The 27,367-nt window shown below is 50.4% G+C and overlaps 8 protein-coding genes across 8 annotated transcripts; 2 read left to right on the forward strand and 6 right to left on the reverse strand.

Moving 5' to 3' along the window:
* Positions 1 to 318: 318 nt before the first annotated feature.
* Positions 319 to 2,084, reverse strand: ColSpa_07810 (exopolygalacturonase X-1; the record flags this gene model as incomplete). The annotated part of the gene is made up of 6 exons (XM_049274022.1): positions 319 to 468; positions 538 to 639; positions 711 to 1,060; positions 1,171 to 1,267; positions 1,326 to 1,517; positions 1,569 to 2,084. 6 exons carry the CDS (start codon positions 2,082 to 2,084, stop codon positions 319 to 321), a joined length of 1,407 nt encoding a protein of 468 aa, XP_049129979.1.
* Positions 2,085 to 9,862: 7,778 nt separating this feature from the next.
* On the forward strand, positions 9,863 to 10,262 carry ColSpa_07811 (ankyrin repeat and KH domain-containing protein 1; the record flags this gene model as incomplete). Its single annotated transcript, XM_049274023.1, is given in 2 exon segments — positions 9,863 to 10,225; positions 10,245 to 10,262. 2 exon segments carry the CDS (start codon positions 9,863 to 9,865, stop codon positions 10,260 to 10,262), a joined length of 381 nt encoding a protein of 126 aa, XP_049129980.1.
* Positions 10,263 to 10,987: 725 nt separating this feature from the next.
* Positions 10,988 to 11,209, reverse strand: ColSpa_07812 (uncharacterized protein; the record flags this gene model as incomplete). Its single annotated transcript, XM_049274024.1, has 1 exon — positions 10,988 to 11,209. The coding sequence occupies one exon, from the start codon at positions 11,207 to 11,209 to the stop codon at positions 10,988 to 10,990; it is 222 nt and encodes a 73-aa protein (XP_049129981.1).
* Positions 11,210 to 14,467: 3,258 nt separating this feature from the next.
* On the reverse strand, positions 14,468 to 14,893 carry ColSpa_07813 (uncharacterized protein; the record flags this gene model as incomplete). The annotated part of the gene is made up of 1 exon (XM_049274025.1): positions 14,468 to 14,893. The coding sequence occupies one exon, from the start codon at positions 14,891 to 14,893 to the stop codon at positions 14,468 to 14,470; it is 426 nt and encodes a 141-aa protein (XP_049129982.1).
* Positions 14,894 to 17,642: 2,749 nt separating this feature from the next.
* Positions 17,643 to 18,677, reverse strand: ColSpa_07814 (uncharacterized protein; the record flags this gene model as incomplete). Its single annotated transcript, XM_049274026.1, has 1 exon — positions 17,643 to 18,677. One exon carries the CDS (start codon positions 18,675 to 18,677, stop codon positions 17,643 to 17,645), a length of 1,035 nt encoding a protein of 344 aa, XP_049129983.1.
* Positions 18,678 to 20,315: 1,638 nt separating this feature from the next.
* Positions 20,316 to 21,228, forward strand: ColSpa_07815 (putative glutamine--tRNA ligase; the record flags this gene model as incomplete). Its single annotated transcript, XM_049274027.1, has 2 exons — positions 20,316 to 20,640; positions 20,702 to 21,228. The coding sequence occupies 2 exons, from the start codon at positions 20,316 to 20,318 to the stop codon at positions 21,226 to 21,228; spliced, it is 852 nt and encodes a 283-aa protein (XP_049129984.1).
* A 2,740-nt stretch (positions 21,229 to 23,968) lies between these two features.
* Positions 23,969 to 24,627, reverse strand: ColSpa_07816 (vacuolar calcium ion transporter; the record flags this gene model as incomplete). The annotated part of the gene is made up of 2 exons (XM_049274028.1): positions 23,969 to 24,479; positions 24,620 to 24,627. The coding sequence occupies 2 exons, from the start codon at positions 24,625 to 24,627 to the stop codon at positions 23,969 to 23,971; spliced, it is 519 nt and encodes a 172-aa protein (XP_049129985.1).
* Positions 24,628 to 24,999: 372 nt separating this feature from the next.
* On the reverse strand, positions 25,000 to 25,645 carry ColSpa_07817 (vacuolar calcium ion transporter; the record flags this gene model as incomplete). The annotated part of the gene is made up of 2 exons (XM_049274029.1): positions 25,000 to 25,309; positions 25,422 to 25,645. The coding sequence occupies 2 exons, from the start codon at positions 25,643 to 25,645 to the stop codon at positions 25,000 to 25,002; spliced, it is 534 nt and encodes a 177-aa protein (XP_049129986.1).
* Between the last annotated feature and the right edge of the window lie 1,722 nt (positions 25,646 to 27,367).

Here is a 27,367-nt window from a genome sequence, read left to right on the forward strand (position 1 = left end):
TAATGAAGCAGGCCTTGGAAGACCTTGAATCCTCCGTACGTGAAAATACGGAACATGCGCTGGAAAGAATCGAACGCGAGCTGGACTACATCTTGCCATGGAATCATCCTGATCCTTTAGATTCAGGTTCAGAATATAGCGAGAATAAGGAGTTTTTTTGGTCAGAAGATAGCTTTTAATTACTGCTTTTTGGATAGTCTACACTTTCCTACCCATGACTTGAATTTCACTGGCGAAAGGTCTTGAAATATTAATGGCAGACGTGATGATACCGGACATATTTCTAGGGGGATTACATGTAACGCATTCGAGAAAGATCTAACCGTTGGTAGTGTCACGCTCTCCATCTGCGCCGGTAGTACAATTAATCTTCAAGAGGCTCTTGTCAACATTCTTGCATTCCCACACAGGCGACTTTCCACTTGGAACAGTTACAGTGACGTTTTCAGCTCGGATGTTGCTGCAACGCTATCGGATTGAACGTGGAACTGTTAGCAGCCTCCCTCTAAGGTCTTTCGGTATGAAGAAGAGACTTACGTCTGGAGCACTACAAACTAGCGTACCGGCCTGAGGATCGAGCTTCTTGGAGGTTGTTCCGTAGATATTCTTGAGTGTAATATCAGAGATGGTTAAGTTGGCCTGCGTGCAATGTAGTCAGCGATAGTGTTTCGTTTCTCGAGTGGTCGCGATCTCTTGCGGAATATCATTACCGGGAATTCCTCGCAGAGAGTCTGGTTCTTCTGCCCGTAGCACTGCGTAATGGTGATGGCGCGGTCATTGTTGATGTTGTTGAAAGTGTCGTACGTGACATTCCTGACGCGGCCGAGACCACCTCCGCCGTTCAAGAGAGTCTGGAAAGCCGTCTCAATGCCAGGCCAGACTTTGATGCGTGCGGCATCACTTGCGTCTGCCATGGTGGTGTTGTAGATGTAAAGGTTCTCCACGATATCGGTCTCGCCCTTGTACTGACCCAGTGAACCAACACTCATGCCGTGGGAGCCAGTGCAGTCTAAGTTCTGGACGACAATGTTGGTGCTGTTTGGTTTGAATGAGACACAATCTGAGGAACGAACAGATCAGTATTTGCCCTCCCCATGCCCTGATTATGGAAGCGATGAAGTGGATAGACCTCCGTGATATGGTTGCCCTTGTAAACGAAGGATGATTTACCGTCCGTGTTGATAATGTATGAGTTTTGTATGACAACCCGATCAGAGCGATAAGTGTCCCAACCGTCTGAGTTGGCAATTTTGACGCCATTCTCACTCTATTGAGATATGATTAGAGAAGCTATTGCACTATCTTCGAGACCCATGTTGACTTACAATCGCCCGAAGATCCATATCGCTGATTATCACATCTGTACTGTTCGCGATCAAGTTGAACCACTGCAATCGTAAGCCATGTACTACATCCTGTTGAACAATAAGACTCACATTAGGCGGATTACGCATGCGGAGGTGGGACATGGTCGCTCCGTTGACGCCATCGAAGGAGAACAACATCGGTCTCAAGAGCTGATATCCGTGTTAGACAGCTGTCAGTGAAGGTCATCCAAACCCACTTACACTCTTGTTGGTTTCAATTTCCACCCAGTAGGCTTGGCCACGGCCGTCAATGACAGACTTGTCGTTGCCAAGATCACCATATATGTTGACATCCTCGCCACCGAGCTTCCAAAATACTGATTGATTCTGAAAAGCAAACTTGAAGCTGTTCTCGGCCCAGTAGTAAGGGTCATCGTTGAAGTGGACCTCGCCGGTGATGACAACGTCAATGTGCTTCAAGAAGGTCAAGTCCAGCGGGGAGCTGATGAGATACTTCTTGTCCAACACTACAGTGCCACCGTTGTTACACTCCGTGAATGCTCTGAGAATCTTGGGCGCGTCGTCTTTACCCTCGGTGCAACTCGGCTTGACGTAGCAATATCGACCTTCATCTCGAGGAGGCGAGTATGGCATGGCCTTTCCGGAATTGAAGGGGGCTGGCTCGACGATTGGCCGCTTAGGGATGTCACTCTGGGCTGCAGCGGTTGGCAAAAAGCCAATGGCCGCAGCCAAGAAGCCAAAGGAGGTGATCTGCATGGTTGGCAAGTCTTGAACACACGTTGGGAAGGGAATGCCAAGTTCGGGCTACTCGATGAGTACCATTTCCAATCATTAGTTGTGAAATGTCGTGCTTCAAATACCCGCGTTCCGGAAAGCACCAGAACCCAACTAAGTTGAATGAGATGTTACTGGCGTGTAAACAGACTATCATCGCCTATGACCTGAAGCAACAATACGTGGAAGATTTGTGGGGTCCGCGTAATGCTGCTCGGCCGGTCGGTGCAAGAATTCGCGGACAGGGGTACAGATCAGTATGCTTAATCTTCCTTAAATGGCGATCTCCTCCCGTTTGGCGGCAGCTTATATCCCTGCGACCAAATCTTGGACATGCGCCTCCTGCATGTCTTTCCCAGTTCCACGCGGGGTAATACGTTGAACAAGAAATGCGGAGAAGGGCCCATGGATATGTGATCCGTGAAGGAGTGGGTGTTATCCGCTTCGGTGTTCCGATCTTGGTACCATTCCGTCCACAAGTGGAAAGACTCTTCCAGCCTCTCGGTTCCGGGGCATCATGCCATCTTGCGGTTCGCTCGGAGCGACATCTTGGCCCGTACGCCCTTGCTCTTCAAATCAGCAACTGCGACGAAAAAGTCGTGTTTACAGATGATATCGTCGAGAGTGGTTTCGAACATTTCCCACTCGAAGCGCCTGATGATGGTAGCCAATGCAAGATACATTTCTGCGTAGGCCAAGCTGAAGCTGCGTTAACGATATCTAGAAACTTGGGCGGAGACTTTCTTACTTCATGCCAAGGCATTGTCGGCTGCCTTTGCCGAAAGATACGAGATATCTATCAAGCCGTTTGCCTTGTGCCTCCGCCTCGATCCAACGTTCCGGTCGGAATATTTGGGGTTCAGGAAAAGCAGACGGGTGCATCAGGACGAAGTATGGAGTCTGGGAAACCGGCGTCTAAGCTTGAGTCAGCACCTATCACTCACATGACACTTTGTCGGTCAAGTACCCACCCCAGCAGGTATTCTATGCCCATTGTACTTGATGTCATAGTGGAAAATCCGGGGCAAGCGAGTTGTGACTCCATATGAGAGTCTCAAGCCTTCTCGAATGACGGCAGACTGAAAGCACGGTAGGTCAGACGACAAGAACAGATTGGCAAGGTTTGCAGGGCGCGGATCCCGGACTGGAACCCACAAGATAGGGGAGCTTCTGCAGCTCGCTCCAGGGGGATATGTCGGCTGCGCTTGGCATGGCCGCATCCAGCTCCCCTTGAAGTCTTTCCAACGCGTCGGGGGCATGTTTGAGATAAAAGAGGATTCTCGTGAGCGTCTGCGCCGTTGTCTCTGAGCCTGCGCCTGTCAATATCTCAGCTTCGTCGCAGAGCCGCTGCAAAGTCTTCTCCTCTGGAGGCAAACCGCTGTCGCGTAAAGTATGGAAAACGGTTCTTGTGGAAGAGCCTTGCTTGGAGAGCTCGTCCGTTCGTTCCAAGATCGGTCTGACTTGCTCTTTAACGCCCACTTGCCAGCTGAGGAGGTGACCAACGGAGGGGTTCATCGTGGACACCAAAGAAAGCGGGAGCCGCTTCATGATCGGGAGCATCCATGGGAACTGCCGACCAATTGCGCCGCCTTCGAAAGCCCCTATAATTGTCTGCTTCCACAGGAGCTTAAAGTCCGGTTCGTCCAGATACTTGCGATCGTGAGCGAACGCGTAGTCGCATATGATGTCCATTGTCAACGCCATGAATGCCGCATCCAATCGTACAATTTCCCCTGTCTTGACAAGCTCCCTGAATCGCGCCGAGAGCTTCTCCACCTTTGACTCGATCAACGGCTCCAGCTGGACCACAGAACGCACAGAGAAGAAGGGGTTTAGGGCCCCGCGACGCAGCCGATGCAGGTCGTGCGGCACAGTTGAAAACGAGCTGCCGTCTGCACCTGCCAGGTTGGTCCACCAACGATACTTGTCTGACTTTTTATTGGATGAGTAAAGCTCGTCGTAAAATTCAGGGTCCATGATATGCAATTCATATGGGTTGATTCGGACAATGGGGCCTATGGTTACGAACCGTGTCAGTAAAAGTGAGACTAATTCCGCGACGTTCGACGGCCGGATGATGGCTTCCAAGGTGACCATGAGCGCGGGTTAGAGTCTGACCGTAATTCCGGTGCATCTCCTCGATGCGCCAGATAAAAGTTCCGCGCTTGAAGACATCCCAATAAAACTCGTTCCACAATGTCAGTGCCGCAAGTTTGGACCCTGGAAAACTAGCCAAAGGGCTGAAGTAGACTCTTTGGACGGCGACGGCAACGAGATAAAGCAGAGAGGCCGCTCCGAGTAGCAGCAAACCCGTGCTCCATTCCATGATTATAGGCATGAGTCTCGTCTCACTATCGTCCAGCTTCGAATGATCCTCCGACTCAAGCAATCATGCAGATGTGGTAGGCGCAGGAAGGGTGCCTATGGGTTTTGAGCATAGGGCGACCCCGTTACCCGGTTTATGGATGACAGACATCTCACAGAATTCCAGGCGATGCAAGGAGATTAAGCGGTGAGGGGTCATGTCGAATTATCTGTGTGGAAGCCAAAGGCCGCTATCGAGCCGCCTTTCCTATTTATTGTCAGAAACACCACTAGCAGGGTTCCGCATGGAGCACAACAAAACTCTAAGAGACGTTCCCGGCCGCTGGATTGGATGACACGTTGGTATTGCCGCCGAGGCGCTTCCATCAGACTGGGTTACTTGCTCACATCGAAGCGATATCTTCACTACAGAGGCAAATGAGAATGAGAAGCCCCAGAATCCTCCTACAGTCTCCACCGCTTTCGGCCGGTATCGTTCCGCTGACCCCCGGTATTGCCTGTCACCTCGTTCCCTGACGCCACATGGCGAGACCTTCTCTGCCCCTCTTGAAATTGGCAGAAAATCCCAACGATGACACCTCCTCAGGGTTCTTTGCCTTTCCTTCTCCAAGCAGACGCTCGTCGCTAGGATAAACCGCTGCTCAAGTCGTTTCGCCTCGGCGCGACAGGCCCGCTAGCTACGTGCAAAGAGTTGCCCTCATCATAGACGCTGTGGATCTAGCACTACATCCGGATTATCCACATGGCGTCGGCAGGCGAACCCGGGCAGGCTGCCGCTGACGCTGGGAGCTCTCCCAAGTCTACCAAGTCCGCAAAATCCCTCACCTCGGCACGTTCGCCGGTCCGCTCACCGTCCCGATCCGCACAGGCGTCGGAACACGGATCTCCTCCACTGGGAGCAGCTCTGGAAGAGGAGCATCCTCAACTAGAAGCTGATGTAGGCAATATTCGAATGGCGACATTACTAGTAGCAAAGGACTGACTCCACACTGTTGTGTAGCCCGACGTGGGCAGCGACACCGCTTCCAATTACGCCAGTGATGTCTCAGATACAGCGAGTGCAACATCTTCCATCTTCAACTACCAGTACGAAAATGGCCGCCGCTATCATGCATACCGCGCGGGACAATATCTTCTGCCCAACGATGATAAGGAGCAAGAGCGTTTGGATATGACCCACCATGTTTTCCTTTTGACGCTCAAAGGAGAACTATGCGTGACTCACTTGGAAACCCCACAGAACATCTTAGATCTTGGCACAGGCACAGGCATATGGGTACGTAATTTGCAGACTTCAATGTATGTACAATTGTTTTGACAAACATAAGGCCATCGAGATTGGAGATTTATTCCCCTCCGCTGAAGTTATTGGCACGGATTTGAGCCCGATTCAGCCCGACTGGTAAATCGGTTTACCCGTGCCCTCTTGCGTGTGCAAGGAATTGCCACTGATACAGTATCACAGGGTGCCCCCAAATGTTCACTTCGAAATTGATGATGCCACTATGGAATGGACGTTTCCGAAGAACCACTTCGACTTTATCCACGCTCGTACCCTCGCTGGCGCCATTCAAGATTGGCCAGCGCTCATTCACCAATGCTACGAACACTGCAAACCAGGTGGCAGCATTGAAATATCAGAGGGCAGAGCCAACTTCTTCTGCGATGATGACACTTTGAAAGAAGACACTGCAACATGGCAATGGCTTAGTGAGTTCAGAAGACTTAGCACTCCCCTAGGGTTTGACATTGCACCAGCGCTTCCCGACATGCTGAAAGCCGAGGGCTTCGAGCAAGTCAATTTGATACAGAGAGTCGTGCCAATGGGCACTTGGCCAAAAGACAAAGAGCACAAAGAGATCGGCCGATGGTTCCGGGTCCAATTCTTGGAAATGGCATTGGAAGCCTACACCTTGGCGCTTTTCACTCGTGCTGGGAACTGGAAAAACGAAGAGGTCCAAGTGCTCTTAGCTTTGGTGAGGGGAGAGTTGAAGTCTGAGAAGATTCATCTATACACCTACACGTGAGTTACAGACCTTTCTCTGAGGGAGTCACTAAGCTAACAAGAAGACAGTGCGTTTGTAACGGGTAGGAAACCATTGGCTTCATGACAAGCATGGATTCAAAAGGTCATCTTAGGTTACCCGTGTTGCGTACTACCAGAGATTACCGTTCACTCGTTTGCCTAGTCCACATGGTTGACGCCGATTAGTAAACCAATGATTCATAGGAATCTATATCTTTTCAATTTGTTGTCTTGTTCGGATGTCATTGTGTCATTGGGGGTACTTGTAATTACCATTGCCTCTGGGGAACACGAGTATTTCCCACAAATCACAAACGCTTCCTTCCAGATGGGCTGCGGCACGAACCCATAAATCTTGTTCACCACGGGTAATGGTGTAGTGTGTCTATAGTCAAATGAAACCGATCAAAAATTTACTCATTTTGTTCTGAAGCCACCTGCTATCTTTATTAATGGGTCATTTTTGCTATGTGAGTAACATATCTGTGGTACCCGCTATCATGCAGATATAGCGAGAGCAGCCGCTTCCAGGCTAGTGGGTGCTCATGAATTAGCCTACGAGCTCAAGTCAGTGGAGTGCTTCACCATGCAGGCAGCATCATCGGAAACGTTGGTTGGATGTTTATCCAACCGGGGGCAACGTCACCTATTGGTCGTTGATTGGGTGGTTTCGTACAGAAACTAACCCCTCACTACAAATTTGCGCTTCAAATTAGCATATTCATGGTGAATGATATCAGCCCCGAGCTTCATTAATTCATTTTCCTCAATTCGTTATGGCTGAAGCGGTAGGGTTGGTATCTAGCATTGCTGGGCTAATTACTATGGCTATGAAAGTCACCGAGCTCAGCTACAGCTACATATCCGACATCCGAACTGCACACAACACACAGAAACAGTATCTTCGCGAGATTTCTGCATTGACAGAAGTGCTCCTAAGAAGTGAGGAAGCGGCTCAGAGTCTCGAGCAGGAAGATTTCGGATTCGGCCGACCGACAAATCTATCTAAGAGCACCGTGACTGAGTGCGCTCAAGAGTTAGACGGGCTATGTTCCGAGCTAAGAAAGCCATCGCCAAGTATATTCTGGCCGATCAAAGAGAAGAGTTTGAGGAAACACATCGAAGACCTTCATCGGTTCCGGAGCATTTTCATGGACTTTCTGTCCGCACAAACTCTCGCCGTCGCAACTGCAACTCATCGAGACGTTGCACGTCTGAGCAATCACCAAAACCAAGAAGACCTTCTGGGATGGATCGGTGACCCCAAGGGAACATCTGGCTCGGTTCCAGACCCCCTACCAGGTACTGGAGAATGGTTCCTGAGGTCGGAAGCCTACAAGCAGTGGACTGCTGGAAGCGGACTTCCGCTTCATTGGTGTTATGGTCCTCCAGGGGTGGGAAAATCAATGCTCGCAGCTGTGGCTGTTCAAGACCTGAACGCTCGTTCTGAATCCATCTCTAATTTGCGTTACTTCTTCGATTTCGGAAATCGGAAAGAACAAACAAAAGAAGCAGTCTGGAAGGACCTTCTACGTCAGATCATTGCAGAAGGACACGAATCTACGCTTCAGGCGCTCATCAGTCTACGAAAGGAGTTGGGCCTCCATAGGCCTGCGTCTACCAAAGACTTGTCTGATGCGTTGAAGACTGTCTGCGCGGTTCGAGAATTTTATCTCGTTCTTGATGGTCCCGACGAGATGGAAAAAACAAAAGACCTGAAAATCATCTTAGCTCCTTTCATCAAAGCCAACTGCAGAGTTCTGATTACTAGTAGAGACTTACCGGAGATACGTTCCGCGCTAAGCCACGCATCGACGACGGAAATACAAGCCGACATAAGAGACTTGAGAGCCTATGTGATCTCTCGATTTGAAGAGAACGATTTTGATGAGCTGATTGGTAGACATCCAGACCTGGAGAAAGCCATTCTCGACAAATCCCAGGGAATGTGAGTCGCTCAATTGCCCAATGGACAGGCAGTGCTAAAACTGTCTACAGCTTTCTTCTTGTTCGACTTTTATTAGATCATCTAGTCGATCTCAGTACCGTCAAAGAAATGCGAAAGGCCTTGCAGGCTTACCCAACTCATCTCGACCAAGCGTTTGAATCGAGCCTAGAGAGGATCAACGCTCAGTCAAACTCACACAGAGCTCTAGCACATCGGGTAATGGGGTGGATAACCTCCGCTGAGAGAGAGCTGCAGATGTCAGAACTTACTCACGGCCTCGCTACCGAGGAAGGCGTTAGTATGATTGATGAAGAGAACCTGGTGTCACCGAGGACTATTCTGAAAGTATGCGGAGGACTTGTCGTTTCCCAGGGGACTACAGTGAGAATGGTGCACAGCACAGTTTACACTTGGCTGCGCAATCGCTATAATTCTCTTTATCATAAAGATCTCGCAAAATCGTGCTTGCGATACCTCACGATGGGTTCATTCGCAAGTGGAATCGTTCACACAGTGGAAGAGATGGATGCACGCATAAGCACATTCCCCTTCTTCTCATACGCTGCCCAACACTGGAGAAGACATCTCGACAGGGCAGAAGATACCGACGCTATCAAGTCCATCGACCGGCTACTCGATGACTCGAGATTTCGATCCGCTGCTTTCCAGGGCTCAAACTACAAGAACGGTCTCAAATGCCCCGTCGTCAGGACGGCGGCATTTGAGACTATGCCTAGTGGTCACTCGGCTTTACACCTTGCTTCATTTTGGAACTTGCCGACAAAGGTTGCGAAACTTCTGTTGAGTGTCGGAGGAGAAAACGCCACAGACACACAATTGTGGACTCCACTGCATTGGGCGTGTTTTGGTCAGAGTCATGAGGCTGTTGAGACTCTCGTTTCTCATAAGGTGAACACCAATGCGAAGGATTCGGTTGGATGGACTCCTCTTTTCTGGGCAGCTCTGAATGGCGACACGAGAACAGTCAAGCTTTTACTGCAAAATGGAGCGAGTCATACCGAGCACGATATTCACGGCTGGACAGCGTTGAGATGGGCAGTGTCAAGTCTGCAGGTGGATATTGTCCAAATCTTGCTCCAGCATCATAGCAAAAACCTGCCAAATTTCCGCAACGGAGGTTTGTCGGATTTAAAGCACCTTAGCTTTGATCAGGCACGCCGCTATTTCACTGTCAAAAACATCAAAAAGGATCTCATAGACGAATTGGAGATCAATTCAGCCGGGTCGAGTGAGTGCGGAAACGATTACGACGACCTCCTCGATGTCTTTCATGAGAAGTCTTTCGACATAAGAAATCTATGGAGTAGTGGGCGTTTTGATCCGCCGGTTGGAAACGCATGGAGAATCATGAACAAAGCAGAAAGATTTCAAGGTGTGGATTGTTACATCAAAAATAAATCTGTCCTGGAGGGCGAGACGGCAATATCTTGGAAATCAAGAATGCTGCAGTCAGCTATTAGGGATGGCAAGCTCCTCGCTGTGAGGCTTTTGCTAAGTGCCGGCGCGGACGTCAATCGGGCGGACAAGCAAACAGCCTTGCATACGGCAACATTCAGAAAGGACTTCCGATTCGCAGAGATTATTATCAAGCACGGAGCTGATATGGAAGCCCTCAACCTCCACAAGTTAACACCATTACAGCAGGCGGTTGCCAACGGCTTCGAAGAGACCTCCAGGCTTCTGCTCGAAAGGGGTGCAAACGTAAACGCTCAGTACGTGCGCACTTCGGATGAAAGGCCATCTAGACGGGAAGATACCAGTGCTGCATCTAAGACTCCTCTGATGCTCGCTTGTGGTCTATACGTAAGTAAGGACGACATAGATCTTCCAGTTCGAATGATTCGAATGCTTCTTGAATTCGGAGCCGACATCCACATCAAAGATACTGGAAAGGATGGGATGAATGCCCTTCACTATGCAGCTAGGTCAAGAAATCCGGGAATCTTAAAGCTCCTTTTCGACGCTGGTATCAACTCTGGAGAGTCTGACAACTTTGGAAGAACGGCAATACACCAGCTCGTCCTTGGTAGTGCCCAGCGCAACTTGAGGTTATCCTTTGACTCCGAGCGTAATTGTCTTCCTGGACAGGCCACAGAATGCCTGGATATCTTGATTCAGAATTGCGGTTCAGAGTGTCTGAGCAACAAAGCCGAATGGAAGCAACGTTACAAAGAGGGCTACAATTCTTGGAATTCAATGAATTCAAAACACACCCCGCTCTCACTCGCCGTAGTCTGCGAAGACTGGGAGATCTTCCAAGCACTCCACGATGCTGGGGCAAGCTTTGAGACCAACGTTCCGCTCGACCAATGCTTGGATGAACCATTCCTCCGATTACAATTGCCAGCGGTAGAGGTACTTGTTAAGAACGGTGCAAAATTTCCCTCCAGAAATGGATCGTCTGGATCGTCAGGCACGAGTTGTGGATGGATTGGCCAACTATATCTCTTTTCTCACGATCATGAGATAACATCTGGCGAGCTTGACCGGTTCAAAAAAATCTTGGAACTGCTTATTCCACGAGGTTTTGATATCAACGCTAATGACTGGGATGGGCTCACGCTTCTACACAAGGCTACTCAGAGAGGGGCACTTGAGCTCGTTGACTGTTTGTTGAATGTTGGCGCCAACCCCTACCACGAGAGCGGAGCGGGAGTAGACGCTTTCTTGGCTGCTTGTTTGAGGCAAGAGCTTGTCCTCTTGGAATATCTGCTTGGCCGTAGTGAGAATCACATCCTCTCGGCTCATTGGAGGCAGCATCTTGAAACGCCAGAAACTCCGGAACATGGTGGTCTTCTTGCTGCCATGAGCAAAGCTCTCAATTCTTCTGGTCAAATCAACAAAACGTATAAAGAAGGAACAATACTTTCTCAAGCTGCAAGTTTGGGTAATTTGGCCTTTGTCAAAGAGCTGCTGGTCTGTGGCGCGGACCCAAACATTGGCGATGAGAAGGGACGACTGCCAGTCCATTTTGCAGCTCAGAATGGCCACGCATCCGTCGTCGAGATCTTGATAGACTCGGGCGCTTGTATCGATATCCTAGGTGACTATCCATGGACCCCTCTCCACTTCGCAGCATATCAGGGACATGTGGGAGCTGTCGACGTACTGCTGTCAAAGGGTGCCAGCCCTGATGTGACTGATTACCAGGGATGGCGGCCACTGCATCTCGCAGCTTGGTATAGCCACACAGAAGCTGCCCGTCTACTATTGAAAGCTGGCGCGTCTGCAGGGCTGGCCACTTCGAGACTCACTGACAAATCCGGCGTCTTTGGTAACAGACCATCGGGATTAGACAGTGGGAAGGCCTGGACCGCAACACCTCTCCACCTCGCGGCTATGGCTGGCAATGCTGAGATTGCTCGGCTGATACTGCAAGAAAATGCGGACGTGAACGCAAGGACGGATTCTTTTGAAAAAGTGGGTGAAGATGGATACAATTATGTGCCATCGCCTGGAGGTGGTCCTACGGCTTTGCATATTGCTCTCAGCACAGGAAAACACTATGGTCGCATAGGGTGCGAGCTGGACAAGGGACGGTTGGAAATTGCTTCGATGTTGGTTCAACAGGGTGCAAGTGTTGAAGGTGTGGCAAACCACTTGCGGATCAATGACATTGCAAAGTTTGAGGAGTTTCCGGAGCTTTGGGATGAGCTAAGAGTAGGTATCACAGTCGAAGATCGTGACGGAAAATTGTCTGGCTGATTATTCAACATTGAGGCAGAGCCGAAGGTCACTTTGGTGCAAGAAGAGGCTTGAGAAAGTATAGTCAACAAGTCTGAATACATGGCTATTGAAATGATGTTTATGACGCTAGAAAAACCGTGCTCTGGCTAGGCGGGTATCAGGAATCAAGATGCTCATTACTTAATGCTCAAACTCCCTCACAATGCTTTGTTTCTTCATCCACAAATCCCGAGATCCCATCCAAAGTGTTATCTGTTTCTCAAAGCGTTGCTTCCACATTAATTAAATTCCGTCTAGCTTATTATACCCACCGCGTTTGCGATCAAGGTACTCTTGTTCGGTATCGATGAGGCGCTGGTGGCTGTGGTCGACGCGGTGGGCCGTTGTAGGTAGGATTCCAAGCTTTGTAGTGATTGACTTGAAAAGCCGGTGGCGGCGGCTGGGGCATAGGGAATGGCGGCTCGCGGTATCGCTGACGTCTTCCTGGATGCAGCGGCCTCACAGTAGGCGGTGTACTATTGGTTTCGGTAGATGAATCATCACCATACCAAGAGGTGTCATAAGGCATCGGTCTTCGTTGTGTCTTGTTTTGCGAGACGCAGAACCAGGCGATGAGAGCGATGGCCACGAATGCGACGATGCCTCCCAGAATAGCTCCAATCTGAACACTCGACAGTGAACCGCTAGATCGGTCTGGAGGTGGTGGAACTCCCGTTGAAGAGGCCACTGCGGGTGGTTCGGCTGGATCTCCATCGGAATATGACGTTGGAGGCCCACTGCCCAAGGTCACGTACGTGACAAAAGTAGTGCTGGGGCGATAGATAGTCTGAGTTATGACATGAAATCCTGTATCCTCCTGTCGGGCAGCAACGGGAAGAGGGGTTTCAAGGAGTAGCAGCGATATAGGAGTCGGAGAGGTAGACATTGCTGACAGAACCGCATCAGTTTGATTGGTAGGCTGGCGGTGGGCGAGGACGTGAAGAACTGTATCAAGGCAACTGTGAGCGTGTTGAAGCCCAAATGGCATGGATGAATGTCAGACATCGACAGCCACAAAATGGAAAGAAAGAATGTGCAAAACGTCTTAGTTTTATCAAAGAGGTAAGAAGCAGGCTGTGGTCTGCGGGACGACCTGCGTGCCATCTTACATTTACAGCTTGCCTGCCAAGGAACACCCAACATATACTTCACAACGCCAGTCAAAGGGCTACATAGTAACGGCAACGCCGCTCCCAGAAGGCACTCAGCAACGCAGGCAGCACAAGCCCCAGGCCGCATCGGACAAGACATCCAAGACGCGTCTAACCTTGTTTTCACACTTCTTTCCTAGCTCATGGATGCCGTACGGCCGCGCCTGACACCTCCGAAGACACGCAAAACAACTGCAGGCCATCGAAGGTGGCCAGTGAGAGCATGACAACATTGTGTCATGAACCTGCAAAATGTCCACATGATTCTACCAGTCAACTTTGCGACAGCTGGGCTCATGAGGCAGGATCCACCAATAGCACGAGTTGGTCGGGCTGAGGTGCAGGAGTCTTGGCCAACCGAGCCAATACATCCAAGTTGCGGACAACCCTCAGCAAGTACCGCGCAGTAAGACATTGTATACACACCAAAACGGGGGTCGGCCCGTCGTGTTGGATCCAGTGTCCGGCAAACCCCTGCCGGGTTGCTCATGTGGTGAACGCGGTGTATATCAACCGTGACGACGTCTTAGTTGATGGCCCTCCTTCGCATGTGCGAATCTGGCCCCCAACTGTTCTTGAAAACGCAGACACTAATGCGCTTGTTGCGTTGGCCGCTTCCTGTTATCTGTCATCACAGTCACCGAAAAACAGAATCAAGACCTGTCGGTCACAAAATGTTGGACAAATCCCGACGAAGTTTTTGCTACCTCAACGGATGACGCGATGCCGGCTACATCGCTACTATTTCCAGGTGTCGTCACGTACTTGATCGTGCTCGATCAATCCTTTGCACCCGTGAACCCAAAGCGTCAGTTTTTCCTTTCCCCCCCAAAGTTACGCCTAGCCTGGAAAAGATTACATGCCCCAAAAGTACACGAACGAAAAGAAAACAGATTATCAAGCCAAAGTGCCAGGAAGCTGCGCGTGCGCGGATTGCCGGAAAGTCCGCGATGGAAAATCATCGCTTGAGAGCGCAATTGCGTTCGATCAATGGGGCCAGGCGAGCGAACTTCAAACTTCTCTGACAGAGTATCAATGGCAACGTCTGGGTCGGTCGAGTCAGCGCTGTGTTCTTGTTTGTTCCAAGAGGAGAAGACAAACTAACTTATACTTCGATCGGACTTTATAAAGATTATGCGACGGCTCTCCCCGCGGTGAATTACTCCCGCTATGCCTTTCCTGCTGCCGCGCCGCCGGCAGCAGCCGGGCTGTTTTCGACGATGATACCGACGCCGGCACCGCCCTCTCCGTTTCCGAGCTGGATCTTGGGGCCCTTGGTGAGGGCAGCCTCGGCGTACGTCAAGGCGCGATCGAATCCGCTCTGTCGCTTCTCGACCTTCTTGTTGTCTCGGCCCGCAATGATGCCGCGTTGAGCAGCTCCCGCGGCGGCGGCGGCAGCGGCTGCTGCGCCCTCGCCAGCGGTGCCTCCTGTGGTCTTTCCAGCCTCTGCCTCTCCGGCCCCGAACGTGAGCGCACCATCACCGACCACCAACGCAGGGGAGTATGCGCCGAGGTTGATGTTCAGGGGTGCGGGGGCGGCGTTGATGCCCACGGCCAGAAGGGCCAGGGTCATGAGGGTGCCAGTGATCTGCATGGCTAAGGATTTTGAAAGTCTGAAAAGGATTGAAAAGATTGGATATCGTGTCGGCGCAGCCGGTAGTCTCTCCTCTGGAGGATTATTACGTCGTACTAGGTTGAAGTGGATAGTCCTGCTAGAAGAGAAACGAAGACGAAACAAACAGCACAGCTGAAGTCGAGAGTAAGGATAGACGGGAAGTAAGTAGAAGCACACGCGTCAACGAGTGGCAAGGCAGATTGGGAGGAGAGAGCGTAATGAATGAAATCCTCACGGAGTGCCAAGAGGAGGTTCAAATACTCGACGTGGAGAATCAAGGAGAGGCAAAACGTGGAGTTGTTTGTGAAGGATGGCGAGGAGGCATGCGTCGATACGGCAGCATTCATGGCTGCGACTGCGACGCTGTCATGCGTGTCAAGACCTGGCGGTGCCAAGGCCAAGCGGCTCTATCAAAAATAGAAGCTCATTGCAGCGGCGGAAGACACGAGATGATGGGCCTTTTGCGACGTTGCCATTGGACACTCGGGGCAAAAGGGACCAGGAGAGGGCAAAGAGCCGCCGTGCAGGGCCAGGGAGCCATGGGGTAATTTTGTGGTCTCTGGTGGTTGCGCGGGCTGGGTGGAGAACTGGAGATGTATGTCTGAGCGTAGGTGAAACGATGCAAGTCCCATGAGTGCCTTCGACGAGGTCTCCCCGAAACCATATAAGGGCTTGGCAAAGGACCTCAATGTGACCGATGCTTACAATGAAATTAGTTTCCCTGGACCGGATGTGCTGCATCCCTTCTCGGATCTCTACACCGTTGCGAGGTAAAGATAGATGAAGCCGATGTTTGACGTTGGAGCACGAGGGGTTAGCAACCGAGAATCCGATCTGCGACCTGCCACAGGCTAACGACTACAGACCGTTTTACGACTTGCAGCCCCAGGAGAAATATGCCGCTCAAGTGCGTTGCAAGATGCATCGCTTGTAAGCTCCTCGGGCTTGGCCAAGACCATCTAGGGGGCCAAGAGATAGGCGTTTCCCAATGCCAAATGATCCGGCCAGCGATCGGGCCACCAAGGTCGCATCAAGACTTCCAAGAGATCTCTCGCTGTCACTGATGGAAGTTATTTTTCTCTTGCTTCTTTCCGTAGCGTAGCATACGAGGGTACGCTGTCTCCATACCAAGAAGTGTTTCCCAGTCTTGGAGGCTGATTGGACCAGACGATGTTTCTTGAGGGCCCATATCGAAAACGTACGCACCTACCGACCCGGGCCGACGGAGTCAGTACACCCACATACCGACCAACATCCTTAAGATTCGTCTGTAGTTTACATAGGGCGAGAAGTTTGGCAATGGCGATCCGACATGACAGCTCTTGGTGAAGTTCAGTTTGGAAGACTGTTGCGCGGGCAGAAAAACACCCTCGCCGGCTTGTTTTGTGCGAACTGCAGGCCCATGTCGAATCTCACCCTATGGCGCATCGACTGGCCGCCGGTGAGAGGGAATGGTCGCTGATTCTGTCCGAATTGTTGGTTCAGAGTGATATCGAGGCGTTCCACAACCCTTCCTGGTAAGGGCGCATACGACCGGCGGAAACACATGGGAGGGGTGCCGCCCTAGCTCTGCGAACCTGAAACCACTCGCAACAAGGGATTTCTCTACAGGTGATTCCTGACCCTCGAGCGCCCATAGCTTGACATGGGTACGGATGGTCCTTGGCCAACCAGAGGCTCTGCTTCAAAGTCAGAGTCGTGCACCAGGTAATGACTAATGTTTTGCAGCCAAAGGATTCACGTGTTGCCACCATGATCGCATACGTCGACGCAATGAATCATGTAAGATAATGCACAAGATATTACTCGCAAAAGTGCGTCTTTCAACAAAACTTGTTTGGAGATGAGGATGCAAGTGTGGTTTCCTCAGTGTTGGTCTGCTACAAAGCCCCCTCAGACAATGGTACTGTTTGACAAGAATCGTTCTAGTCCTCTGAATGGGGCTTATTGGAACCCCAGGTCGTCTTGTGTTCGGGACTGTCTGAAAACTAGGCCAGGCCTTATCATAGATCGGTACTATAGACTAAGAGATGTATATCATGTCAACCCTTGCACTTGTAATAAAGCATTTGCCAATCACTAACTTGGGATTTTGTGGTCCGCCTGAACCTCCGTGACTACGCTGGCGTTGCACGGTAACTGAATCCAGTGTCTGCGGGGGGGTTAGCTGCCGCCAGTTTCATGACTGGTTTTCGAGCTTCATCCTTCGAACCGTCCAGCGCATGAAGGTCGCTGCTGACATGTTTCTTCTGACAGATTCCCGCTCCGAAATACTTGGCAATCCCATCACCACATGCACTCTCTTATTGCAGTCTTGTCATATTGCCAAGATTAAGACTCTCTAGCCAGTCGGTGTCCAGGGTGGTCGCTCAGACGACCTGACACATGGTACTTCTAATGACCGAGAACATCAAACAGTCGCTGTGTTCATCCAAAGGGCGATATTTTAGTACGTGAAGCCCGAGAAGACTTCAGTCTTTTTCGTCTACCCGTGTATCTTGCTACCTAACTTAACAATCTACTTTCCTTGCAAACCCCTAAAGGCCTTGTTACACGATACTTATTTCTTTACCCTGTACTTGGTTTCCTCAATTAACCTTTACTGCCGACATCCGTAAACCCCATGCTTCTAAAAACCAAGGCGTAAGTTCGATCTTCGGGTCTATTTCACTCGTCAGCGTTACTGGCAGATCCTTCTGCCCTTCAAAGCGCCTTCCATCTCAGCCTCTCAGCCTTGGCCAGGACGAGGGCGGGTGTAATCCCGCTTCTCGGCCCAGACCTGCGAGTAGTTGTTACAGTGGTCTGGCTGCAGCCACGTGTACTGCTTATGAATCTCGGCACTGTGGACGGTGTCTCTGAGCACGGCCAGGAATCGATCCAACTCAGGGACCCTGACATAATCGCTGTAATCCTTGGTGTCAGGCTTGTGATCGTTGGATGGGTTCCAGACCGACCGAGCCTTGGCGTCGTTGAGGATGTGTCGAACCATCTTCTTGGTATCTCTCTCAATTCGAAGGATGCGGCACTTGGAACAGCAACCAGGCAGTGAACCTCCTTCGGTAGTGGTACGCGGGAACCTCCTGAGTTCGCCCATATTGCTAGGCAAGCCCAGGCCAATCATGCCCGGGTTCTTGCAGCTCCCGGCGCAATCGATGTACTTGCCTACAGGCAGCGCGCAGTACGGACACTGTTTCTCGTTGGTTGCGATGCGGGTGATGCAGCCATCGCACATCATGTGACCGCAGCAGAGGATCATGCAACGGTGCTGGGTGCCGGCCTCCGCGGCGCTCATCGAAATCGCGCACCGGGGACAAGGAATGGTATAGTCTAGAAGGGCTGCGTCGGATGTGAACGTGGGTTTGATGTTGGGCCAGTAGGCCTCGATTTGGTCTCCACCATTGAGCCCGACGCTTCCTTGTGTGGCTTGCAAGCGTCCACTGGAGACCGGTATGCCTCCGTATCCAGTCGGCATATGTTGGCTGCTGGACACGCTACCGGCAACACTTTCGGCCATATTGTTTCTCCAGTGCGAACCGGCTTGGCTTCCGGCTACACTGCGACTTCCAGCCCTTGGGTCAATGTGGTTGGCTGGCTGGCCAGTCGCCCAAGTCGCGGTAGAGCCAGCGACGGAGCCCGCGACGGAGCCTGAACCTCCGCCCCTTTGAAACCCTCCGAAAGCATCCTGTCCGAGGCTGAGTTGCTGCTTGATATGGAGCTCTGCGAGTCTAATTCGCTCCATATTTTCAGCGCCGTACTTTTCCATGTTGGCTCTACGGAGTCTCTCGAGCGCAGGTGGTCCGTCACTGACAATGGTTGCGTCCGAACTGGTCTCGGAGGGTACTCGTGCTCCCCCCCGACAACTGTCACTGTTACGACTGCCGCTGCGACTGCCAATGCTCAAATTTCGGAGTGCGTCTAGGGTGAGTTTTTCCATGTTCTCTGGTCTGGTGGTTCCGCTTTTGGGTGATTTTTTGTATGTTGCTGCTGTTTTTTGCAATGGTGGCAAAGTCGGTGCTAACGAGCTGCGTTCTGGTACGTCTTGGGAATATAATCAAGTCAACCCGTGGAAGATGTTGCTTAAGTTAAGTATCATTCTAAGTGAATACCGAGTAGGCTCAGATGTCTTCTCCCTTTGACTCTTGAAATCTTTGTTCGCGCAGGCAAACTGCTTGCCTTCACGTGTTTCTCCTAGCACCATGCGTTAGCTGGTCAGAATGGAACTTTTGCTTTCAAGTTCGTTGGCTTCAAGCTGTTTGATCTAAAATTATGCCTGGATCTAGGTAGTCGTTGTCGTGGGCGAGTATTGTTCTATATGGTATTGAACTAGTCGAGAGTGCTGCCCTTGTCCAGCCAGTTGGTATTTCCATCAAGCTCCGCAACTCGTATTACCGCATAAATCGAGCTTCCTTTGTCGCAACTGGAAGGGTAGCCTGGTCCTACACGAATTCAAACCACGCAACTGGATACAAGCTCTTTGAAACTCACTGACCATCATTCATGGAGTAGCCTTTCATCATGTCAATTGGATTATCTTGCTTGAATTGTCATGTGGTTTTTTTTCGGGGGGGGGGGGGGGGGGGGGGTGGGGGGGGGTTTCTTTTTGGGTTGGTTTTTTTTTTTTTCCCTTATGATGCTATTTTTCGGGGCTTTCTCCATTGTGCCAAGACTCGGGGTGAGAACCGGCTGGGGTTGATTTCCTGATCCGGTTTCCAAGACATTCTCCTTTTGTCTTCTCTTCCCAACACCTTGTCTCCCTTGCCTTCGAGGCTCCAACGGTAGATGACGGACGATACCCAGCTTGCCAATTGTCTTGGTCTTCCAGTCAAGACTTTGTACATCCGACTTTGCCAGCCCAGCACTGCTACGCGTAAGCCTCGGCCTGGGTCGACAGGCGGCATAAATCCGAAATACTTGATTTAGGTTTCTTGCACCACAACCAAGCGACTAAGATCCCTCCCCACCTGTGGAACCTGCCGAGCCGCTGGCGCGGTGGCTCGAAGCGGGAATTATGTTATGAAAACTCAAAACCCAGGACGCCTGCCGTCATCGAAGATTCGTTTCAACTCAGCCCTACGGCATTCTGGGGACTGACGTCAACGTAGGGTTCCGAGAAGCCGAATGCATAGCGTGGAATGCTGCAAAATGCTTCTCTTGGCTCCTGTACACTTGTTGCCTTGCAACGCGTCACCATGTAGAAATGGCTTGGGGGATGAACACCTTTTAAGTAAAGTCGATTTCCTGTGCCTGTCAATCAACTGCGACCCTGCAACTTCTTACTTTATCGATACCCCCCCTACTGATACCCCAAACTGCTGATTGATCGATTGGATCACACTGAATTTCCACATCCCTGCCATCATTATCAAACAACAACAACCCTTTGCGAGGCGTCTCAATAAACATGCACAAGGTTCAGAAGTATCCCGCCCCAAACTCACCGGTGGTACGCATGATCGTGCTGGAAACGGACGAGCCTCACCCCGATACCCACGCAACCAAGGGTAGCTTCGGGGAGATTCTACACAGTCATTTCCAACATGCCGGCGCCGAGCACGATCCCCCATTGGGAATCGACACCGATCAGAGATTCGTAGTGGAAGACAAGGGAGGCACAGTCCCCACGTTTGAGGAGTTCGATAGCTACCAGGGCGTCTTGATCACTGGAAGCATGTACGATGCACACGGCGACAACCCCTGGATTCTCAAGCTTCTCGATGTTCTCAAAGGTATGTGAACACAAGTCAGTTTTGCTAAGCTTTGCTCGTGTCTGACACGAGGGAACCTCAGAACTATGGGAGCGTCGACCGGATCTCCATCTCAGCGGCGTGTGTTTTGGACACCAGCTCCTCAATCGGATGCTCGGCGCCGACGTTGCACCAGCTCCGTCACAAGACTGGGAACTCGGTCACTGCAGGATTGACCTCTCGCCGGTAGGCATGAAGCTTTTCCGCACAGATGACGACCACGTTTTCCTTCACCAGATGCACCAAGATCAAGTAGTCGCGCCGCCAACGCATGAGAGCTCACGAGGGCTCCTCAAGCCCGGCACGAAGGTGGATATCTGGGGTCACAGCGACCACACGAAAGTGCAAGGCATATATATTAAGGGACGGCTCTTTACGACTCAAGCCCATCTGGCTTTTGACCAACACATGGTCAGGAGGCAGATTCAAATGAGAGTCGATAGTGGAGGTATTCAGGATTTGGAGCACGCAGACCAAGCATCAGAAACGGCGCACCTGGATCATGATGGCGACATGGTGGCGGCTGCTATCTTGAGATTTTTCCACGGCGATGACGATGAAATCGAATGATTTCCTCACTGAAGAGTTTTTATCGATAGCCACCTTGGTGTCTCCGTCGTTTATGTCTGACTCTCTCACAGGGTGTAAAAATTCTCGGAAATTAACGCATTAGGCATGTTTTAGTCAATAGATATCATTAAGTCATAGTCATCTTGAAAGGTTGAGTCGAAAGCTTGAGTTCGGTGGCTCTTATTCACATCACCATACGAAAGGCTGAATAGGGGAACTAAGCGGAATAGACGCAATAGATTCTAAGCATACCATAAGCCTTCTCTATGCACAAGTTCTAGGGAAGGGCAATATGCAAATGTGATAGTTGTTGCTAGTTCAAGACTGAAGCGCATCGGGACTGTGTTCGTTAGCTGGCTGCTCATTCGTAGTGAAATTGAGCCTATTCAACTTCCTTTCGGCAGTGTATAATAGCATTTGACGGAATTACTTGGAACTAAGGTGTAGTTGCCCATGCTGTCATGACAATGTTGAACTGATAGTTTTAGCTTAGCGGAAACATATCAATCCTGTGAAGCTTGACTATGCCGTAATGCCAACCCCGTCTTTCCCAGTAAAGCCCCTCTCCCACTTCGTTAACTTGATGTTTTGATGTTTCCGTCGTTACAGCTTACTGGAACCAGTTCTGAGCTTGCTAGGGTCTGTCCAAAGCCTCCCTTGAACCTCTCCTTTGTCCTGAGCATTGAGTCCAGCTGGGATATCTTCGAAAGAAATCTCTCCTAGTTCTGGCTCAATCTCCATCTTTGATAGTAGTTCCAAGACGTTCTTCAAATCAGCTTCGTTGGCACCGAATGACCCAACCAACTAATGCTGCGTCCGACCAGGTCGGTGCTCGAGATTGTGACTTCCCCCGCCCCCAGTCCAACAACTACAACCTTGCCTCCTTCCTTGACACGCTCGAGGGCCGATCTCGTGGTCTCTTTGGCACCGACAAAATCAACCATAATGTCGAAAACATACTACCAGCCTCTTCCAAGTTCTTGTAACATCCGCGAGCACCGAGTCATTTAGCATACGTGAACTTGTAGTCCACAATGTCGATACCGTACACTGTGGCACCCTTGAGTGCTGCAAAACCAAGACCTTGCATCCCCAAACCGCCGATACCGATAATTCCAACCGTTTTTTCAGGGCACACGCCAGCTTCAATCATTACGGCATGATAAGCAGTGGCCATCGCGCCCGTCGCGACCGCAGCCCGAGAGAAGGGAACGCCATCAGGGATTCGAACTAGTCGACTCACTGGTGCTACTGCGTACTCAGCATACCCACCGTCGAACCCGAGTCCAATGGCCATCTCCCAACCCCGGTCTTCCAAGTCGAGTGGATGCGAGAGGAGCGACACGGCGACGCGATTGCTAGGGCGGTACCTAACCACGTTGGGGCCCACCGCAGTAATGATTCCTGATACTTCGTGACCCAGCGTGATGGGCTTCTTGACGAGCACGGCGTCGTACCCTTTGATGAGATGACAGTCCGAGTGGCACGATCCTGCTGCCTTCACGCGGATCTGCACCGAATCGGGGCCAGGCTCGGGTTATGGGATTCGACAAAGCTGTAGGCCTTCTTTGGGAGATTCGTACTGAAAAGCTTGCATATTGGCTAAAGTCGGGGGGCTGCTTTAAGATGTATTTGTTCCTAAGGTTTGGCTGCTATGGCTACTGGAATGAACGGCGTTTAGCTGACACTCTGTGTTTCTGGGATAGACTCCATTATCCTTGGCATGAAGGATGGAACGCGTGACTGTGATGACGATCGGTTACGCAGCTTCCCGGCATGTTTCCACGTGGCAGAGCCTGAAAAAAAGTAGCGTTGACGGACTTCGAGATTACAGTACCTCTTTAAGCCCGGAATGTTGTTACCATACAATTTTGTATGTACAGACGACAACGTAAATGACAACGAAACCATACACCTTCTCGGTGGAAAATAAGCTGGTCTCGTCTCAACCTTACGTAAAGTTCCGAGGCATACCCGTTGATATCTTAGATTGCCATGCGCCTAACGCCAAATAGAAGGCTTCGACTGTATGGTTGTTCAGATTCGGTTTTCAAAGCGCACAGCGCTTTTATGTCCCCGGAGACAGAGATCTAGGTATTCAGATCGAAAGTTATCCACCTCAGTTGCCAGGCTATTCTCGAATATCCACACTACTGTTCGGTCGGGGTTTGACTCATTAACAAGGGTAAATACTTTCAAATGGAGCTCCATGCCTGACGGCAACGGGCATTATGAGAAACCCGAGCTACCGTTTCAAGTTTCCCAAATTCTTACTTACCTGGAGAGACACAGGTTCATTGGCCATTTCCAACGTTACCACTCACAAGATTGTATTGGAGTAACTATTGGTGTATTCAAGACTGCTTCAAATTTCTCACTGTTAAATACTCTCAAAACAACCTACATGAACAACCCAGGTTCTCAGAGTTGGTGCTTGATTTGCTACCTAACTCCTGTTTCGCTAATAGGCGATCGAGAATACCCTCGAATATATAATTGTCCGTTGAATAATGTGAGATAGATGCTACTTCTGGCCCCTATATGTCTAGCGAGTTTTGCTTCTCATCATGTGTCAAGGACTTTGCGCAATCCCATGTCGGATAAAGATAAGACAAGTATAGACAGGTGTGTTTACAGAGGTAGACTTGATCTATGTATCAAAGCCTGGAGTCAGAAACGCCCCAAGCCTACGATCAATTAGCCACATCTCGATAATGCTACGTCACTTGGAAAGGCGAACTCACCCAATGATGATGTAACAAGCGCACATCAACGCTCCCTTCAGCCTACTCATCTTCAACACACTACTTGAATCGCTAAGGAAAAAGAAGTTGACTAGCACGGCCGCTCCGACTAATGCAGCCGCATCGAATAAGTTGAAACTAAGAGATAGCTCTCGTCTCATGATCCACGCTGCGATGATGGTCAATGGAGCCACGCACAGCGCGATCTGGACAGACGAGCCAACGGCAACTGCGATTGCGAGATCTAGTTTCTCTTTGTGTGCCACCGTGACAACGGTGACAAGCTCGGCCACGTTTCCAACAATGGGGAGTATGATCAGGCCGATAAAGGACTCGGATAGATGGCCTTGATGCGTAACCTCATCGATTGTGCCGACAAGAAACTCGGCACACATCGACATCAAGGCCGAACTGATCATCAACACCAAGACAGATAGCGCCTTCTCGCTATTTGATCTCCGAACAATTGAGCGCTCCTGATCCGTATTACCGACGCCTGTTCCACTACTGCGTGGGATTCGTAAATATGTTAGGTCAGATATCGAGAGACTTTGAGAATCAATGCTTATGTTGGAGGGATATCGGCTCCTGCGACCTTGCGTAGAAGAGGTGACTGGTTGAGAAAAGGAGTGATTGCACAAACACACCACGTCATCGCAAGAACTCGACCGACTGCTACAGTTTCCTGACATCTGAGCTTTACGACCACGCATTACTTCCGAGGTTGCATCATCAGAGGTGAAACTAGAGATAGAAGCGTCGATGTTCCTTAGCTCAATATGGGACTCTTCATCGCCAGTCGCAGTTTTATTTTGTTTTCGATTACCTTGATCTACAAATTGAATTGTGCGTGATGGAAGAACCGGGGAGTCGAGCGAGTTGGTTCGTGGGCGAGTTGAAGGGTAGATCTCGACATCAGCCGCCTGCGACAGAATAGGGCTATATGGACTCGGCGGAGTGTGAACCCGTAGCTTATAAATAAAATAGAGCGTGTAGATAACCAAAACAACAAGAGCTGATGCTCGACTCATTCGTAGTTTCGCGGCATCTGCCCCTGTAGTCTCGTCCAATGTGGAATTGAAGGCAGCCTTGGATCAGTGAGCTTGAACCCTGGGCTATGAAGAGAATGAATCGTGCTCACTGGTATCAGAAGCACGAACACTGAGACAAGTAGGAGACAGCTTAAAAGTTGCGTCTCGACAGCATTTAATACCGGGTCTTCGTGGGTTACACCGTTGACGCAGAGAGCGGCGCCAAGAATTGGGAGCAGGTTGACGAGCATCGAGCCGAGAATGGACGCCTGAACAACGTGAACCTGCTTGTGTTTGAGCGCAACACTGAGTCCGTCAGCACATCTCGTTCCTACTAGGCGATTTACGCTCGTACATGCTTCGAGCGAATGAGGTTAGCAAGTGCGCTGAGTTCCGAAGGCATAGGGTTGTGACTTACAATAGGATAAGCTCTACCAGATTCCCCAGTGTAATGTTCAGTAGTGCTCCAACCGTGTCTCCAGCATCCTCAGCAATCATCTCGGTAGCTGCGGTGAGTAACGATGACAGCGGCACAATAGCAATGCCATTCGTTATGAAGACAACTAGAGGTGCCTTGTCTGATAAAAAGGCCCATAGGCCAACTGGTACGAAGACAAGGAGGCCGTTCAGCCAAGAGAACATGTTTGCTCGAATGGCTATCTGAGGCTATAATCACGATGAAATAGCATGTTGTGATAAAGATTAGTTTTCGCTGATCAAGGGGTGCTTGCGAGTACATTGGCTTCAGAACCGGCAGCGCCGGAGAAGCTCAGATATCTTCTGTTCCCGAACATCCGAGAGGAGAAGCGTTAACATTATGCAAGGACGATTTTCCATCTATAATAATGTGCAGAAAAAATATGGGATGAAACATTGATAACCGCTGGACTTCCTGTGAGTGTCATCCCAAAAGGTTTTCTGTATTGACATCGCTAGCGCAAGCGTATGCGTCATGAGCTCATGACTGTCACCAGGCGCAACTCTGCAGACAGACTGCGCACTTCTCAACAAGTCTTCCTATAATTATTTCTTATCCGTGCTCGTTTACCATGGCTTAAAAGCGTTGCGTTGATTTTATATGCTGCTTCCAAGGATGAATTTGCAATAGCGCTAGATAGCGGTCCCAGGAGGAACCAAAAGACGATCGAGATGCACTGCGCCTTTATGAGAGGTGTTTCCAGCAGAAGGCCTCGTTGAAAGCAGTTTCCGCCCAGAAATCTGCAAATGCCTTGAGATCCCATGTGGAAACGCTGTTGAATCCTCTCATGTTATGCCTTGCTGACTTCCGATTGGGATTCGTATTACTATGTTTTGCTTGGAGTGGACCTTAGTGAACCTTCACGCCTCCGATGGTCTAACTGTTCTGGTGTATGCGCCTGCGCCCGGTCGAACTTGGGCTGTTGGGGCCTATGAGTCTCCGGTAATTACCTGATCTTCCTGGTCGGCGTTGACAAAAAGAATACAAAAGCTGCAGCCCGTTCCTGTTCATTCTTTGCGTTAGCAAGAAAAGAAAGTTAAAGTAAAACGGGCCGCTGGAAATGTAGATCATGCCTGTTGATCGACGGAAAGGCTGGTTTCTGCTGCCACCAAAATTGCGGAGCAGGTACCGAGCTCGCTGTTGGCCTGCTGCTAATTAATTATGCTTCACCAGACCTCTTTACCCTTGCGGCACACGCTTAGCGAAGGTGTTGCAGTTACCTATCACATCTAGTAGCAAGATGCCAGTGTTCGCTCGTTTTGCAGATGATGCAGCATCCCGAATGTAGCCTACTTTCCATCCAATAACTACTCACTAGACCTACTAGGTTTGCGACCCGTTCCTGGGTTGTTGCATCAGTGCTGCGTTGCATGCTTTGTTTGATGTTGTTGTCCACATCACGCCTCATGTAATCGCGCCCCTGGTACATAGCATCCACCCCCAACCACACTCCGCGCAACGGCGATGTTTGCTATGCATAAGATCACTCACTATCGAAGACAGCTGTCATTGATTCAAGCCAACAATCAGGATATCGCTGAAACTGGGGTAGACAAGCGGTGTGTCAGCGGCTGAGTCCAGAACCCCGCGCGCGCAGGGATACACGCCCAATGACAAAGCTCAAGGGTGAACTGAGCCAAGCAAACTTGTACGACATTCGGTGCATCTCCGCAGTCTAACAAGTGACGTCAACCCACTTTCCATGTCCACCTGCCAAGGAACACGAACAACAAGCCACCACGAAGTCTGGGCATCAAAAGCGCGCACCTGTCGTCTCCCTTTGCAGATATTGGGCTCCAGCTTTACACCGTAGTCTTCGCGAGTTCCCTGATAGATCTCCACCTCTGCAGTAAACCGGCCCCACTGTCGTGGTACCTTGACTGATA

This window comes from Colletotrichum spaethianum (assembly GCF_022836535.1).
Source record: "Colletotrichum spaethianum MAFF 239500 DNA, contig20, whole genome shotgun sequence".
NCBI lineage: Eukaryota > Fungi > Ascomycota > Sordariomycetes > Glomerellales > Glomerellaceae > Colletotrichum > Colletotrichum spaethianum.